At 43.2% G+C, this 15460-nt stretch overlaps 1 protein-coding gene across 2 annotated transcripts in view; it reads right to left on the reverse strand.

Annotated features, from left to right (window-relative positions):
- Positions 1 to 13475, reverse strand: part of HDAC8 (histone deacetylase 8) — a 673568-nt gene extending 660093 nt beyond the window's left edge. The window contains exon 1 of one of the 2 annotated variants that reach the window (XR_015300718.1): positions 13256 to 13473. Coding sequence is in view for 1 of the 2 variants with exons in the window: in XM_086942007.1 (XP_086798133.1) it covers positions 13256 to 13348 (93 nt within the window). In the remaining variant the exon portion in view is untranslated. Of the gene's footprint in view, positions 1 to 13255 lie in introns of both variants that reach the window. The other variant, XM_086942007.1, reaches the window with a different exon arrangement.
- Between the last annotated feature and the right edge of the window lie 1985 nt (positions 13476 to 15460).

Raw genomic sequence — 15460 nt, forward strand, 5'->3', positions numbered from 1 at the left:
TTTTTTAGGTAAGCTCCAGTTAAAAATACTCTTGAGGGTGAAATGTTTAAGTCTTCTGAGAAATTGATGAATAATAGCCTCCTTGTTTGCTTGTTTTCTTTTTCAGACCCCCGACGAAGGGGCCATTGCCCCGAAATGCATTGGGTTTTTTCTTTTCTTTTCTTTTCTTTCTGTAAAACTGTGTGTCAACAAATTGTTGCTTTGGTTATTACCAAAAACTATTAGTTATGGCCTTTGTATTGATGTTTGAAACGTTGTCAAATGATGAAAAATACGTACCTGTAACATATTTGATGGTTTTGAGATAATGATGTAAAATAAACCGAATGGCATAAAGCAAAAAACAAAATTCTGTTGTAGTGCGTACTAGAGTCCTAGTGACTCATGACACTAGGCCATATACATTGTTTGAATTTCAGTTGGCAGGCACTAATCTAGTACAGCACACATATCGTTATAGAAGGTTTAAGTCATTAAGAATACCGAGTGCAATACCCTTCTTCATTCATATTATTGCATACTGCACCCCAAGAACATTTGCACCAAATTGAAAATGTCTTTCGACTCAATCGCCTCAATTACTGATAATCGTGCGAACACAAAGGCCTATACTGCAGATGAGGCTAGTCAAATATACAAACTTATCAAAGAAGCTAAGACATTTGATACACAAGGAGGATCAGTTGAACAACAACTAAAACAACTTGAATACTTAACCAGACGGGAATTAAATCAAAGTCTACATGCCACAACCTTAATTCAATACCACCGGGTTAGAAGAATCCCTAGAGGTCTTAGATTGGCCATTCGACCCATGTTATACAGGCTCAACAATCCAAAATTCATGGAAAAATGGTTTGAGATCTTAAATAAGTGCTCACTGGACCTAATTCTGTTGCTAGTTGAAGGACTCGCTAAAACCATAAAAGATCTTGAAGAAGAAATCTTTAATATAAAGCGTGAATTATCTGAGCGTTTGGATGAAGCACAATGGGCAAGAATATTAGAAGACACCAACACACGTCTCGATAAATATGGAAAAGAGTTGCAGGAAACTAAGCTGCGCAAATTTAAGCGCGATACTATCGATTATAAGCTTAACGAGACATACACGTGGGCAGAAGTTTATGCCAAAAGGAGGTTTACTGGCAAGAAACAACAGCCAGCCTCCTCAGAGGAGAGTGTGGTATCTGATAGTGAGTTAAACACCGCAAGACAACCCATTGCATCTCAACCACCGCAAAGAACAGGTCAAACTACCGATTCGATGGTGATAACACCTGGAACATCATCAATTGCTTTTTTAGAAAAGGACCTGCCCTCCAGCAGACCGCCGGATTTACCTTCGACACAACAAGAAAAAAGACGAGAAGAGGACAAGGAAAAGGAAAGGGAGAGAGAGAAAGAGAGGGAACAGTTAAAAAAACCATCACTGCGGAGTCAGACCAAAAATTTGTCATAAACATTTCAAAATATTCGCTTTCGGATTTTGAAGAAAAACTTTTGAGTAAAGGAATCTCTTTTGTCAGAACATACCAGTCAAATGAATTGGAAACAGAAATATCTTTCTTTAAATTCATGAGAGTTCTGAGACTAAAATACTTCTTCATGGTCTTGAATCCGACAGAAAATTTGGATGAAGCAGACAGATTATTTAAACCCAAAAGTAACTTCATGGCACCATTGTCCCACAAAAGTCTGGATACTTTTGAAATCCTAGTGAAAGCTGATCTAAGCAAAATACATTATAAAAGGAAATTAAATAACTTGACAAGGGCGGAACAAAGTGCCATCCAACGATTAAGCAGAAATGACAGCATCACTATACAAAAAGCAGACAAGGAAGGAGCACTTGTGATTGTCAAGTCTCACGGCGGGGTCTAGACGCGAACCCTGCCTTGAGGCGCATTTAGGTATCTAAAAACTACATTTCCCATGTTTCCAGGGTCAGCGCGCGCGACGCCCGGTGTGATGACGTCACACGAGCTGAGAACATTACCGACGAAGGAACAGAAGCGCCCGCCGTTGATTCTGGTTGTGTGCTGCAAGACTACGAGCGTTACCAGCGTATCCTTTTTGTTGTACACTCTGTGTCGGCTGGTGAGTACTTTAGAAGCGTTCCGCTTCTGTCTGGGGGTGGCGTTGGCTGGCGCTTCCCATTTCTTGTGGAGTCCTCGGCTGAGGCTCTTGTTTTGCCGCAGTGTGGGATGCAGTTGTGAAAAGCGGCATCTTCATTGATTACAGTTTGCGAGGAATACTCGAGGGAGCTCTTTATTTTCAGTGAACTGTCATCGTTTGCTCTGGGGTTTCTGTGCGTCCTAACCACAGTGCGATTGTTCTGGTCTATGATATCCACCTGGGCTACATACTCTCAAGGAAGGGAATATCGGAACTATCTGTATGTAGACTCGGGATTCCAAAAGGTGCCTATTTGACTTTGGGGAATGTTGGCAATCTGAAGCAGTGATTAGTCTTGCTGGGCTTCTATATATATTTCACGTCAGGATCCAGGACTATTGGGAGCTATTTGTGTGCAGTATCGTGTATTGCCTGGTGAAGTAACTGGGCAAGACAAATAAGGTCATAAGACAATAATCTTTGTCTTCTTTTCTTTACTTTTGACAACAGGGGCTTATGAGCTTCGCCTGGCAGGCTAATTTCCATACTGACCCCTGTTGAAGCCCTATTTGACTATTATGTTGGTATGTACCTTATACTGTTGTGTTTAATTTAATAGAACCTTGCTGATGGTAGAAACTGACCATAGGATTCTTGTCTTCTAGAAATAACTTCAAGTACAACTTTTCTGATTGCCAGGCAAAGCCAACCCATTATTCATTTCCAGGTATACAGCATTCACTTAACACTAGGGTGGGGATACAGGTTACTACCAAGTGAATTGTATATAAGTCTGTGCTTGTCTCATGGTGCCTTGTTCTCGTTTCAGCTTCCCTTCCCTGCAGCTCCCTTCCTACCCTTCCTGATTATCCCTCGCTCGATCATTCCTGTGTGTCTGTTCACATTCAGACCCAGGGGCTGTCGAGAGGTGGACCCCATAGAGCATCGTGAGATCCTGAGGACCCTTGACCTTGACAGAATCAACGGCCCAAGAAATTTAGTCCTCCCGATTTCACGATACAATGTCCACTATGGATGATATTCTGGCAGCTCTAGCGTTGGTCCAAACAGAGTTGCAAGCATCTAGGACTGAGACTGCTGCATTGCAGGCTCAAGTGGATAGGTTGAGTCGTAACCCTTTCAGTGCTGGTACTCAGCAGGCCTCTTCTGTCGTAGTGGAAGTTCCCGCCCCGATCCCCCTGGCCCCTCCCGAACGTTTTCATGGGGATAGCGGTAAAGTGCAGGTATTTCTTACGCAAGTGTTATTGCACTTTTCCTGTAAGCCCAAAGTATTTAATACCAATCACGCCAGGGTAGCTTTTCTCATCTCGTACTTAGCGGGAGATGCTGCACAATGGGCAGTACCATTAGTGAAAAGAGATGATCCATTATTAAGAGACTGGGAGGCTTTTCGGGCTGATTTTGAGAAGACTTTTAATCGCAGGTCAGCTACACTAACAGCAGACAGGGAGTTGCTAGGTTTGAAACAGGGTAATAGAGATCTGATAACCTATCTCAACGATTTTAGAAGGCTTATCGCGGAAACGGATTGGCCTGAAGAAAAGAGACATGCCATTTTCTATAACGGTCTCACAGAGGAAATGAAGGATGTACTTGCTCAGATAGATCCTCAGCCCAGTACATGTGAAGACATGATCAGCCTAGTCTTGCGGCTAGATCATCGCCTGAGTGATCGTAAGGGTGACAATCGAAGAAAGGATCGGGTAACCCCAAGATTTGAGAATCTCAGAGGGCCAGAAGGGGCAAGCCAATCCAAACCTGAACACATAGAAATAGGAGCCGCGAGGTCTCCGTTAACTACGGAAGAGAGAGAGTATAGACGAAAGAAAGGCTTGTGTCTGTATTGTGGAAGGAAGGGACACTTCATTCGGGAATGCCCTAACAGGAACAAAACAAGAACAGATTACAAGAAGGTGTCTGTGGTGGCAGCGGAACCGGAGTCGGGAAACGAGAAAGCTTGAAGGCGGAGGAAGGGGGTCCTTCAAGTACGTTTATCATCCCTTCATTGGACAGAGTGGAGAGACGAGGCGGTCTACATTTTTTTGTGGACGTTAGGCTGGAAGTACAAGGGAAGACACGAACGATAAGAGCTATGTTGGATTCGGGAGCAACCGGGTGTTTTATGGATCATGCCAAGGCCATCGGCTTAGGAATAGCTCTAGTAGAAAAAGAGATTCCCGAAGCAGTGTATGCCGTGGATGGCAGAAAATTGGATTCAGGTCCTATCCGACTGCAAACCAGGGAGCTTGGTATGACAATGGTTGCTGAACACCAGGAGAGGTTGTGTTTTAATATCATTCATGCACCTCAGTACGGAATGATTCTGGGTCTTCCATGGTTGCGTAAACACAACCCCACTATAGATTGGGAAAATCAAACCTTACACTTTACGTCGGATTACTGTCAACAATACTGTTACCCTGTGCACTCAAGACCTGCGTCTGGTTTAGCTAATACACATCACATAGCTACCGCGGCTGAACAGGATGTAGAACTTCCATTTGAGTATCGTGAATTGGCGGAGGTATTCAGCGAAAGGAAGGCAGAAACATTACCACCACACCGGTCTTACGACTGCCAAATTGATCTGATTCCAGGGGCTAAGATCCCAGCGGGGCGAGTGTATGCACTTACTGAGCCGGAAACCATACATCTCCGTGAATACCTGGATAAGCTCTTGAAAATCGGCTTTATCAGAGAATCCAAATCCCCAGCAGCCTCCCAGTTGTTCTTCATCCCGAAAGCTAATGGAGAACTCCGAGCTTGTGCAGACTATAGGGCCCTAAACGCCATTACAGTCAAGAATAAATATCCCCTACCCCTCATCAACGTGTTGTTGGAACAAGTTAAAGAAGCAGTTGTTTTTACGAGACTGGATCTCAAGGGGGCGTATCACCTGGTTCGAATGCGTTCAGGAGATGAATGGAAGACGGCCATCAAGACCCGTTTTGGGCTTTACGAGTACTTGGTGATGCCCTTCGGCCTCTGTAATGCGCCAGCCGCCTTCCAGTTTTTCCTAGATGATGTACTCAAGAACTATCTAAATCGTTTCGTTGTGGTGTACATTGACGACATCCTGATCTATTCCAACAGCACAGAACAACATGTAGAACATGTGAAGGCGGTATTGAGAACATTACTGGAACACCATCTCTACTGCAAACTCAGTAAGTGTGAGTTTAACTCCACATCGGTGGAGTTCCTAGGGGTGGTGCTCACACCTTATGGTCAGGAAATGTCTGAAAGAAAGATCCTAGCAGTAAAGAATTGGCCCATACCCAAGTCTGTACGGGACATTCAATGTTTCATCGGGTTTGCGAACTTTTATCGTCGGTTCATTGAAAACTTCTCAGCCATGGCCTCCCCAATGACAAGGTTATTAAGGAAGAAGGTGCCCTTTGAATGGACGGATGATGCTCAGAAAGGTTTCGATGACCTTAAGAAGGCTTTTGTTTCTGCTCCTGTGCTGGTGCACGCTGATCCCAGTAGACCTTTTATAGTAGAAGCGGATGCTTCTGACTCTGCAGTAGGAGTGTATTGTCCCAACGTCATTCTGACACCGGCCAGTTACATCCGGTAGCTTACCTTTCTCGCACCCTGAATTCGGCGGAGCAGAATTACGTAATTGCTGAAAAAGAGTTGTTGGCAATACGAACCGCTTTCCTGGAATGGAGACATCACTTAATGGGAGCAAGACATGTAGTAACTGTGTTTACCGACCACCGTAATCTACAATACATGGCTGCTGCACGACATCTAACACCTAGACAAATGCGTTGGATGATGCATTTTGCGGACTTCGACTTCATTGTCACCTACCGACCAGGGAAGGATAACAGAAAGGCGGACGCATTGTCAAGGCAATTCACCAAGACGGAACAGATCGACGTAAGGGAGGAATCCATAATCGACCCAAAGAAGGTGATCGGCGTCACCTGTACCCAGATGTTCCTCAGAAGTGTCATTAGAAACATCCAGAATGACGAATGGAAGAAATGGTTGGGTGAACACAACGAGTGGAAGATGGTTCAGGGTCTTCCGATGAGACAGAGACAGCTGTTGTTGCCCATTCAAGCCTTAAGAAAGCAAGTGTTCCAGTGGTGCCATAGTGCGCCGTGTGCGGGCCATAACGGAATCAGTAAGACTCTGGAACGAATACTAAGACAGTTCTGGTGGCCAAACATTAGGAAAGACGTGGCTGAGTGGGTGGCTGAGTGTCCTATATGTAGCCAAATGAAGGTACAACACTCCAGACAGGCAGGATTGCTACAGCCACTTCCCACTCCTGAGTTGCCTTGGGAAAACATTTCTATGGACTTTGTGGTGGGCATGCCGAAAGATCAGGGGTGCACTGCCATTTTGGTGGTGGTCGACTATTTAACCAAAATGGCTCATTTCATAGCCTGTAAACAGGTTCCTTCAGCTAGCGTGTTAGCCAGACTTATTCTCACCAACATAGTAAGGCTGCATGGGTTACCCCGAGTGATAATTTCAGATAGAGGTAGCCAGTTCACCGCAAGGTTTTGGAAGACATGGTGCAAAGCCTTAGGAATAACATCTAGTACCTCTACGAGCTTCCATCCTCAGACCGATGGGCAAACCGAAAGGGTCAATCAAACACTGAAGCAGTACCTGAGATGCTATGTTGAGGTCCCTAAGGAAGATTGGGTAGACAGATTATGGCTAGCTGAAATAGCCTATAACAGTGCAGTACATAGTTCCACCAAAACCGCTCCGTTTTTTAGCACCTATGGTTTCCATCCTAATTTTCTGCCGTTTCACCATCCTGCATCAGCCACCCCTGTCCCTGAAGTACATGAAAGACTACAAAACATTCGTAAGGCATGGCAGCATGTCAAGAGCCAGTTACGGCAGACCAAGGCGAGGTACAAGGCCTATGAGGACAAGCACAGACAAGAGGGGCCAATATACAAGGTGGGTGATTACGTCTGGTTGTCCACCAAAAACATACGCTTTAAGCGTTATAGTGTTTTCAATCCTAAATATATAGGCCCGTACAAGATTGTCAAGTTAATCAATCCTGTGGTGGTTAAGCTGGCTCTGCCATCTTCTTTACGCATTCATCCTGCCTTTCACGTGTCTTTGGTGAAACCCACGCGAATGCACAGAAAACTGGTTCCTGCTGAGGTTGTCGTGAATAACGAAGAAGACTATGAGGTGAGAGGAATTGTGGACTCTAAAATATACCGCACTAGATTGTGGTATTTGGTGGCTTGGAAGGGTTATGGTAATGAAGAAAACTCCTGGGAACCTGCATCCAATGTCCATGCACCCAAGTTTGTGAGGATGTTCCATCAACGCTTCCCGACCAAACCCTGCCTCTGTCAGTGTTCTTCGGGAGAGGGATGTACTGTCAAGTCTCACGGCGGGGTCTAGACGCGAACCCTGCCTTGAGGCACATTTAGGTATCTAAAAACTACATTTCCCATGTTTCCAGGGTCAGCGCGCGCGACGCCCGGTGTGATGACGTCACACGCGCTGAGAACATTACCGACGAAGGAACAGAAGCGCCCGCCGTTGATTCTGGTTGTGTGCTGCAAGACTACGAGTGTTACCAGCGTATCCTTTTTGTTGTACACTCTGTGTCGGCTGGTGAGTACTTTAGAAGCGTTCCGCTTCTGTCTGGGGGTGGCGTCGGCTGGCGCTTCCCATTTCTTGTGGAGTCCTCGGCTGAGGCTCTTGTTTTGCCGCAGTGTGGGATGCAGTTGTGAAAAGCGGCATCTTCATTGATTACAGTTGGCGAGGAATACTCGAGGGAGCTCTTTATTTTCAGTGAACTGTCATCGTTTGCTCTGGGGTTTCTGTGCGTCCTAACCACAGTGCGATTGTTCTGGTCTATGATATCCACCTGGGCTACATACTCTCAAGGAAGGGAATATCGGAACTATCTGTATGTAGACTCGGGATTCCAAAAGGTGCCTATTTGACTTTGGGGAATGTTGGCAATCTGAAGCAGTGATTAGTCTTGCTGGGCTTCTATATATATTTCACGTCAGGATCCAGGACTATTGGGAGCTATTTGTGTGCAGTATCGTGTATTGCCTGGTGAAGTAACTGGGCAAGACAAATAAGGTCATAAGACAATAATCTTTGTCTTCTTTTCTTTACTTTTGACAACAGGGGCTTATGAGCTTCGCCTGGCAGGTTAATTTCCATACTGACCCCTGTTGAAGCCCTATTTGACTATTAAGTTGGTATGTACCTTATACTGTTGTGTTTAATTTAATAGAACCTTGCTGATGGTAGAAACTGACCATAGGATTCTTGTCTTCTAGAAATAACTTCAAGTACAACTTTTCTGATTGCCAGGCAAAGCCAACCCATTATTCATTTCCAGGTATACAGCATTCACTTAACACTAGGGTGGGGATACAGGTTACTACCAAGTGAATTGTATATAAGTCTGTGCTTGTCTCATGGTGCCTTGTTCTCGTTTCAGCTTCCCTTCCCTGCAGCTCCCTTCCTACCCTTCCTGATTATCCCTCGCTCGATCATTCCTGTGTGTCTGTTCACATTCAGACCCAGGGGCTGTCGAGAGGTGGACCCCATAGAGCATCGTGAGATCCTGAGGACCCTTGGCCTTGACAGTGATAATGGACTCTTCTTTCTACAAACTAAAAGGCGACGAGCATGTGAATGATGCGAACACCTACGCTCGGCTCGAGCAAGACCCAACGACTAGCATCGTTCAAAATTTGGATGAAATACTAAATAATGCAGAAGAATTGAACTGGATAGATAACAACACCAAACGGTACCTCAAGCAGATCTACCCACGGAGGCCAAAAATTTACTTTTTGCCTAAGGTGCACAGAAACATTGAAAATCCGCCCTTTAGGCCAATAGTATCAGGTTGTTCATCTATTTTTGAAAATTTGGGTATTTTCATTGATGCACACATGCAACCATTTATTCAAAATTGGCCAACCTATCTACAAGACACATCTGACTTTCTTAGAAATCTGGCGAATATCAACACGACAGGATGCGGTGAATGGACCCTTTGTACCATAGACGTCACTTCGCTATACACATCAATCCCGCATAAGCAAGGGATAGAGGCCATGGAGTGGGCTCTACTTAGAGCAGACAAACCCAATGAACTAAAGATACTACTATTGCAATTACTGGAATTTTGCCTGTTCAACAGTTATTTTCTTTGGCAAGACAAATACTACAACCAATTGACAGGTACGGCGATGGGTTTTCCAGGGGCATGTATATATGCCAACATATACATGGCAAAATTTGAATTGGACTACATCTTACAGGATCCAACTTGGCAGCAGGGTTTGATCTATTACAAGCGCTATATAGATGATATTTTCGTCATATGGAAGCGTCCGAAGGCAGAACTAATAAACAACATTCGTAGTTTGAATCTTGTGGACCCAAGGATCCAATTCACTTACAATGCGAGTAGCACAGCATTACCTTTCTTGGATGTTCTCGTTGAAATTAAAGATGGATCTATTCAGACTAAACTACATAAAAAAGCAACGGACAAGAACACCGCACTACTATACAACAGCTTCCACCCAGCCAGCCTGATAACCTGCCAGTATCTCAATTCATGAGGATCAAACGCATATCTTCTAATTCAGAACAATGCGACAAGAGTTTAAATGACCAAAAACAGCGATACCTGGATAGAGGTTATCCGAAGAAACTATTGGAAGCACACCTTGAAAAAATAAAAGCAATACCGAGAGCAGAACTCCTCAAAAAGAAACCAAAAGATTCAAGCACTAGAATGGTTTTCGTGTCTAAATATTAGACTGCTTCTAGAGACATAAAAAGAACAATATCAAAAAGATGGGAAATTTTGCTAGCTGAAAAAGACTTTGGTACACTATTCAATGAACGACCTCTGTTTGCATACAAAAGAGCCCAAAATCTCAAGGAACTGCTTAGTAAGCCACCGACAATGCAACAAGAATTGACTTATAAAGGAACTACGAGGTGCTTCAACTGTAAAAACTGTAATAATGTAATCTCAGGTAACGTCTTGCAGCACCCACGAACTGGAGAAAAAATATTGCTTAGACATTCCACAAACTGCGACTCAGAACATGTGGTATATTCGATCAAGTGCCCGTGTGGCCTATTGTACATAGGCAAAACTGACAGAAAGATGAAACTCAGACTGTCTGAGCACAAAAGTCGTATACGGAACAAAAATCTAACGTCACCTTTGGCACAGCATTGGTTGGACAAAAACCACAATATTGCACAACTTCGCTTTCAAATCATAGAATTGATACCTCAAAGACTAGGCATGGATAATGCCAAGGCACTACTGCAAAGAGAAGTCTATTGGATCCGTAGATTACAGACAATGGCCCCCCTCGGATTAAATGATAAGATAGAAATGGCATGTTTTCTTTAACATTCTAGGTGAAGAATGATCCTTAAATTCAGCAAAACGCACCCCATAAAACACGAGATTCAACTGGATGTATTCTATAATTATGAAATACTGAGCATTCACACAGTTCAAACTTTCATACCCGGTATTGGAAATGTATATATAGCTTGTAAATAGGCAGGAATTAAGTGAAAGGTACTTTATAGAATATGAGATTTAATTGAATGTAGTCTATAATTATGAGAAGCTGAATATTGGTATGGCTATATCTTCACACCCAGTATTTGAAATGCACATATAGTTTGTAAATAGGTAGGAATTTAATTGTTGCGCTTATGGTTTTGCTTTAGATAAGAAAGATGTCACCTCCCTTAATCACGCATATCAGCTCAAAGCACACTATAGATATTAGATTGCCTCAGAACTTGAACAAAAGCTCCTTTGATTACAAATTTTCATTATGTGTACCGGCTCCACATGAGCATTTCGCCTAACGTTTATTACATAGCACCGTTTGCCCAAAAGCGCTCAATGAGTGATTTAGGTATTAAAAACACTGCTGTTCATGTCCAGCACGTTTATGACGTGTAAAGTACTTCCATATAGAAGTCGAATAGTAAGATGTGTAATATATACGAACCGTGCGTTATATTATTGTTATGCTGATCTTATATATTCAAGACGCATACAGTTCATTCATTTCAAGTCAACGTCATGCTCCCATTGTCCATTTAGAGCAATAGTTGCCACATGAGCACATACGAGTGGACATAATAACTCAAGACGCATACAGTTCATTCATTTCAAGTCAACGTCATGCGCCCATTGTCCATTTAGAGCAATAGTTGCCACATGAGCACATACGAGTGGACATAATAACTTTTTTTATGCTGAGTACGTTCTTACGTTAATGGTAGGGTGGACTCCGGGCCACATGATGAACTGCATTTCAGCAGTTTAAAAACACAGAATATGGGCTATTTTACTGCCGATCGTGTCGATCGCGTTGAAGACACATAAAGTTTCTCGCAGTATGGACAGACAAGCCGCCGTAACAGGCAGTCTGACTAGAGTCTGTTTTCATTGTCTACTATTTTTTTGAGTGGATGGTAGAAATAGGAGAAGGACCAGTGTATCGGGAAAAGCTCTCCACCGGTGAGCCAGGGGACGGTTTGATTTTCCGAACGAGCGCATTAAAATATCAAATGGTGAGTTCATTCACATAGTTTCCGTATATAACTCAGCGATACAATAAGATGCAAAGGGCAATGCTAATAGTCCTTCTATCTTCGTCTTTATAGCATCGTGAAGGCAAACAGTTGCGAGGTCAACACACCCGCGCTTAGACCTGCAGGTAAAGGACGCCGCTTTTTTCTTAAGCAACCTCTTTATTCACGCTAGCGTGACGAACAGCTCATTGACGGTAGCTATTTTTTCTGACTAGGTTTCCTTTGCGTACACGAGACCTGTTTGATGTACAGGTGAGCCTTGTAACTTCTATCTCATAAAACGCATATGTGCTATCTACTGGAATTAGACTATAGACATTCATACAAATTATTTTTTCATGTTATAGATGCAACTTTAACAAAGCGAACAGGTAACATTAATCAATTCACACTTTTTTGGTTATTAGATCACAGGAAAGGCATCTCTTGAATAGATTCTTTATGGTTCTTATTTGGTGTTTCAGAAATTGTTGCATAAAGAGAATAATAACTACATACAGACATCAACTTAATCCCTGTTTTTTAGGTAAGCTCCAGTTAAAAATACTCTTGAGGGTGAAATGTTTAAGTCTTCTGAGAAATTGATGAATAATAGCCTCCTTGTTTGCTTGTTTTCTTTTTCAGACCCCCGACGAAGGGGCCATTGCCCCGAAATGCATTGGGTTTTTTCTTTTCTTTTCTTTTCTTTCTGTAAAACTGTGTGTCAACAAATTGTTGCTTTGGTTATTACCAAAAACTATTAGTTATGACCTTTGTATTGATGTTTCAAACGTTGTCAAATGATGAAAAATACGTACCTGTAACATCCTTGATATTTACCATTCGGCATTTCCAAGTTAGACTGTTTCACTTCATGTGGATATCAGAGTTGTTCATCTTCTAAACTGGTCTCTCAAAAGCTGCAATAACTAGTAGTCAATGATTTTCTGCAACAGATGCTAAAGCTATTGAAACCAGACTGGAGCACGAATAGTAATAGCACACAATAAACTCAATCTACGGGGGATTTATATGTTTTAAAATGGCCTGATTTAGACCGAAGCACCAAAAATGCTCTCTGATCGTCACATCCCGTAATGTATCTCCGCAAGGTCCGAGTGCCCTACTAAGTTATAATGGAAAGTTGCCTACCCAACGTGAGGCTTTTGTTCAAACTTTAATTAAAACCAGAACAAATCTACATGCTTAACGTGAAAGCCCGCAAAGTACGAAAACTGAAGGCACAAGTCCCAGAATGCAAAGCGATACTGGATAAAAACCCTGGTGTGACTTCAAAAGCTATCACGTGACATTAGACTACTTTACAGCACTGTAAGTAAAACATTCAACCCCCCCGCTCCCTTGAGGCCACTCCTACTCCGTGGGAGATATCAGTCTGTTTCTAATTGCCACGCCCAGTGTTCGCCCGACCCTCATTTGTGAACCACATTTCGGTAGTTCTTTTAGGTTTCCCATCCGATCGCTCGCCGTGTATCCCCGCTCCCTAACGCCTTCTTACCCTCTTCGACACTTTGGACATATTGGAGTCGCAGAGGCGGATGTACTCCGGGCTGTAGACATACACCGGTCGCTGCACCACTTCCTCCTCCATCTTCTGTTCTACTCCGACCCTGAATCCCGCGGCTGGGGAAAGAAGACCTTAGAGTGTGTGTACAAGTCTGCCGTCTTCCCGCGGTTCGAGTATTTCACAGACGTGGAAACTGTCGTTCGTGAGCGGCAGCCATCTTGTAATAGCAGCAACTTATATTAATATTAAAAAGTACCTCATAGTCTAACAAGGAATGTTTCTGTTTAAAAAATACAAACGATGATATTTATTTTGGCTGTGAGTCGATTCAAATCATATTTCAATAATTATAAATCACTGGGTGCATTTGTGTCAACATAAATATAATTGAAATAACCATATATTTAAACGAACCTTGAAATATAGAATTGCCATCGTATTGGCTTTTGACTTCAGAAATGGCGTTTGTCCAGTCAAAGCTGCCTACCGCCAAACGTTTTACACCGGTGCCCTGAAAGTGTTCTTTTGTAATAAAGTCCTTCTTCTATCTCCTCATCACATGCGGATCAGACTATGAGAAATCGACGTTACCATATCAACCCTGCCTGATGCCTGCACCACCCTTGTAGTGGAGACAAATTCGAAGGTTTTGGGTCCACCACACCACTGTGTCAATAGCACGAGCCTGTCGATCTCAGGAGTGGTCGAATGCCGAATGTATTTGTACTTATACATAGCTGCTAAGGTTTCAAATTCCTATGTGTGACATTTTAATATTTTCAGTGTAATTATGAGTGACATTTCAATGATTATGAGTGACACTTTTTCACGAGCGAAATCAAGCAATGAAGATGAGGGACACATATAAATATCAGAAATTACACCCATTTGAGCAACAAAAAACTCCAGGAACATCTTAAAACTCCTGCAAAGCACCAGAAATGTTCTCTGTCGACGTGGGACCTGGCCCAACAGGAAGGATGTGTGAGGCCTCAACATGCACAAGTTACACACAGAGGCATCTCAGCTGGATAAGTGCCACACTCTCAGCTGATTCACGCGCAGACAGGCTGACGAGCACCATTTTGCATTGTCCAGCACAGGATGAGGTTTGCGCAGACCATACAACCCCGCAAGGCCAAAAAACTGGTCCGAGACACAAAAGAGGCCAATATGGAACTATTGGTGGAAAGATGTGAGGAAGTCTTGAAGGCACCAAACAACAGACTGAATGTCAGCGAGTTAACGGAGCACTACTTAACTTCAATAGGAAATATCGTCAATGACACCATGCCTCAGACACTGAAAAGAGTATCCGAGAAACCTAAAAATCCTTGGTTCAGTGAGTCACTAAATGAGGACAGGCGTAAATTGAGAATGGCCGAAAGGAAATGGAGGCAACATCCCTCCTCTCCCGAGCTCATAGCCCTCAGGAATACCAGAAGCCAGTATAACAAGAAGATAATTAAATCCAAAAAAGATTTTATAAAAGCTGAACTTGACAATGCCTCAAACAGACCCCGGAAACTCTTTGAGATCCTAAAACAACAATCGAACAAGCTAGCTAAAACAGTTCACGAGAATCCAAAAACTCCCTTAAGTTGTGAGGAATTCTCTACATTTTTCATGGAAAAAACGAAAATGCTTGAAGTGGAACTCACAACGGCCGCAATCAACATCTCGACCCCTACCTCACCTACAGAAGAGGCCAATGAGCCAGCAGAGAGTCCCCAAACAAAAAATAAGGCAAAATGGGACACATTCGAACTGTATGACCAAGATAAGATCACCAAAACGCTAATGGGAATCAGACCGAACAACCACTATCAGGACCCTCTACCGGCAAAGTGCATTAGAGTAATTAGCCATACCCTAGTCCCGATCTGGACTGACATAATAAATGCCTCACTTACCCAAGGGACCCTGCCCGACTGCCTAAAAACAGGCCAGGTTGTGCCCATCATCAAAAAACCGACAGCGGATGCAACTGACCCGAACAACTATCGACCAGTGACCAACATACCTTTATTGGCCAAAACTATTGAGAAATGCGTACAAGTCCAACTGAGTCAACACATTGCTAAGTTCTCACTACTAGACGATTGCCAATCTGGATTTAGAGCTGGGCATAGTACTGAAACTGCGATCCTGCACATTGTGGATGACGCCCTACAAGCCCTAGACAGAAATCAAGCA

Source organism: Lissotriton vulgaris, chromosome 10 (genome assembly GCF_964263255.1).
Source record: "Lissotriton vulgaris chromosome 10, aLisVul1.2, whole genome shotgun sequence".
Lineage (NCBI taxonomy): Eukaryota > Metazoa > Chordata > Amphibia > Caudata > Salamandridae > Lissotriton > Lissotriton vulgaris.